This window comes from Merops nubicus, unplaced genomic scaffold, assembly GCF_000691845.1.
Source record: "Merops nubicus isolate BGI_N331 unplaced genomic scaffold, ASM69184v1 scaffold11161, whole genome shotgun sequence".
NCBI lineage: Eukaryota > Metazoa > Chordata > Aves > Coraciiformes > Meropidae > Merops > Merops nubicus.
This window is the reverse complement of record NW_008589092.1, coordinates 39,436-42,336: the sequence shown is the minus strand read 5'-3', so window position 1 is coordinate 42,336 and position 2,901 is coordinate 39,436. Positions and strand designations below refer to the sequence as shown.

The 2,901-nt window shown below is 41.3% G+C and overlaps 1 protein-coding gene across 1 annotated transcript; it reads right to left on the bottom strand.

Moving 5' to 3' along the window:
- Nucleotides 1–279: 279 nt before the first annotated feature.
- On the bottom strand, nt 280–375 carry SLN (sarcolipin). Its single transcript, XM_008949470.1, has one exon. It carries the CDS (start codon nt 373–375, stop codon nt 280–282), a length of 96 nt encoding a protein of 31 aa, XP_008947718.1.
- Nucleotides 376–2,901: the final 2,526 nt, after the last annotated feature.

The following is a 2,901-nucleotide window of genomic DNA, read 5'->3' as shown; positions in this document are numbered from 1 at the left end:
CAGCACCCACAGGGACTACCAGAGGAGACAGACACGTTGAGCAGTTCCTACAGAGCTCACATTTTACATTTTACAGCTGGATCATTGCAGAATAAAATAATTACACCGTCATATACCCATCACAAACTTTAGCACAGGCAACAGATATGAGAGAGTAAAAAAAAAAGATTGATGACACTCTCAACTGACTGAAAGCTAATCACAGTGGTGTGCTGTGGAAGTAACTTATGTCTGCAGAGACACATGGTTAAACCACCTTCCAGAGTTTCTGATAGTCTTTTAATCCTGATAAGACTTCACAAGGAGCCACATGAGCAATACAGTAATCAGGACAATCATGAAGTTGAGGAAAAGTTCTTGTGTGGACCGCTCCATCTCTGGGGAGTAATCGGGAGAGCAGAGGTCAGCAGGCAGAGCAAAGGGAAAGCTTCAGTGACTTGCCTAGGAGCGTCCTTGAGCTCAACCTTCAGTTTGCAGGCTCTTTTGAGGAAAAAGAAAAATAGGTGAAGAACAGACGCATGAAGGTGGCAGGTTCGGCAGACCTATTTATATTGGTATAAATAAATGTTGTTTCAGTGGCTAGAAGTTACTAAGCACTGGGGATGCTGAAACGCAAAAGCTATCCCTGGCAGCTTATCACCTTCTTTGATTTCCAGCATTTGACAAGAAGCACTCGCAGTGTCACCCCAAAATACACCGAGCAGGGGTGACAGTCTGTGGAAATTAGCGCTGCTTGTACAAGCAGCTTTCTAATAAAAAAAAGCCCAGTCCCATTTATTACTTTCAACGGACGTTCATTGTAAATAAACTACTGTTCAGAGTTCTTTAAATTCCTATATTTGTTTGCATATTTTCATTTTTTTAAATAAACTGGTTCTGCACTGTTCTTTCATAAATAAAAAAAAATTTAAAATTTTTTAAAAGACTAACAAATCTGAATTATTTATGTTACTAAGAGTTACACTAAAATGTTACAATAAAAGTGGAAGGAAAACCTAAGGTTAGACATTTTCATTTCTGAAGAACTTCATAAATTTTGTAATTTAATCCTATGGAAGAAAGAATATTTTTTTCAAGAGCCTTTGGACTATCTTGCACTTTCAAGCTGCTATAGATCCTTTAATTCAGAAATCCCATTCAAGCTGTACTCAAAAACTTTTCTGTTGGTTATTGTATTTAGTTACTTTTATTACAGAAAGTTTTGATTTTTATAGGTTCATGTAGAGAAAGGAGAATACTTTATCATGAATATCATGCACTAATCCCATCTGTATGACATATAAATAAAATAAAAACCTTTAAAAACTGAGGCATAAATTCTAGACAAAGAATTTCAATACACAACCAAAATCTTAGCAGAGGAACCAGATCAGGCTGTAACACCTATGGTGCAAACAAGAGAAGCCCTGGGACCATACCAGCATGAAGACAGAGTTGAAATAGAAACTGCTTTACTTTGCAGATTAAATATTAAAAGCCTAGTGCATGCAGTTAACAAATTCCTACATTCCCAGGTTGTTTTGCCAGCCTCCTATGTCCTTGGACAAGACAAAATCTGACCTAATAAGTAAGCCAAGTTTTTTTACCTTGTGGAGGTAAATGGACCCCTGCGGTTCTGCCTCTGGACTTTGGGTCACTGCAGATTTTATTTCTCTCCAAGCTTCTGCCTATCTCCTACTCGGTCTGGTTGCCCCGTCCCTGTGTGGGAACTAAAGTAGGCTGAGGGAGGAGAGCAAGTGCATTGGCAACCCAGGTGCTGACATCACCCCAAAAATATTTTAAAAGGGCTAAGCTGGGCTGCAGGATTTGTTTAAAGGCTGTTTATGCAGCGAGCTCTGTGGGCCGATTTGCTGCTTTTAGTTCTTCTAGCATGGTGCTGTGCTAAGAGCAGAGCTGGGTGCAGCCCTTGGGAGTCAATGGGATTTGACAGAAAATTTTGTGTGGCCTGTTGGTGTCTTCCCCGGTGTGGGAAAAAAGAAAAGGAAAGAAAAAAACACTTGCAGAAATCTGTGTGCAGAATTCAGGATCTCTCAAGATCATTTCCAGGGTGTGGAAACCTGTCTACACGTTTACCTTCTTAAGTACAGTACAGCCGTTGCTGTCCTATAGACATATGGTCCCCACAGCTTCTCAAGTTCATGTGCACCTAAAACAAAGTGAATAGGAGCAAAATATTCTTTGCATTTGTATGCACACTGCTGAAACCCAGGATCATTTGCTGGATCGGGACTAGAAGGTCTGAAAAGTGCAAACCATTGCTTTAAAGAGTCACTGACTCGTGGGCCTGCATTTCTCTCATTGATTTTCAGTGCTGATGTTAATGGTCCATCAGCCTGAGCATACAGAGAAGTATTTCTGCCACCCTGCAGCAGTTCTTCCCAGAAAACACACCACTCTGTGGCCTAAATAGCTGTAAGGCCCACATCATTTTACCTTTGCCCAAGGCTCTGCTAGAACTTGCTATATATAAGTATGAAAAAAAAGAAATGGCTATTTGTTTCCTTTAAATTGGTACATCTGAAAGGGTCTCTCAGCAAAGCAGGCTGGACTGAACCAGGAGCAGACTCTGCCAGCCCTGTGCTGCCATGGGTTTCCCCCTGCTCAGAGCCTTTGCTTCAGCTGGATGATGTGAGTATTTCCACTGAAGTCAGAGGAGTCACTTCTGCAACATGGTGCTGCCAGATGAGCATGAGGATCCCGATAGGTTTAAGTGTGTAAGGCTATCCACAATGCTGGCCTTATTCTCATGTGCCAAACACCACATTAGATAACACAAAGAATATTTAACAATTCTCGTGCCTTTTGTGTATTTATATACAGGCATTACTGGTCCCCAGCATGCCCAAGCTTGCTGTGACAGTCCCCTCCATCAGCTCCCAGGTTTCTCCCTTTGCACCAGAG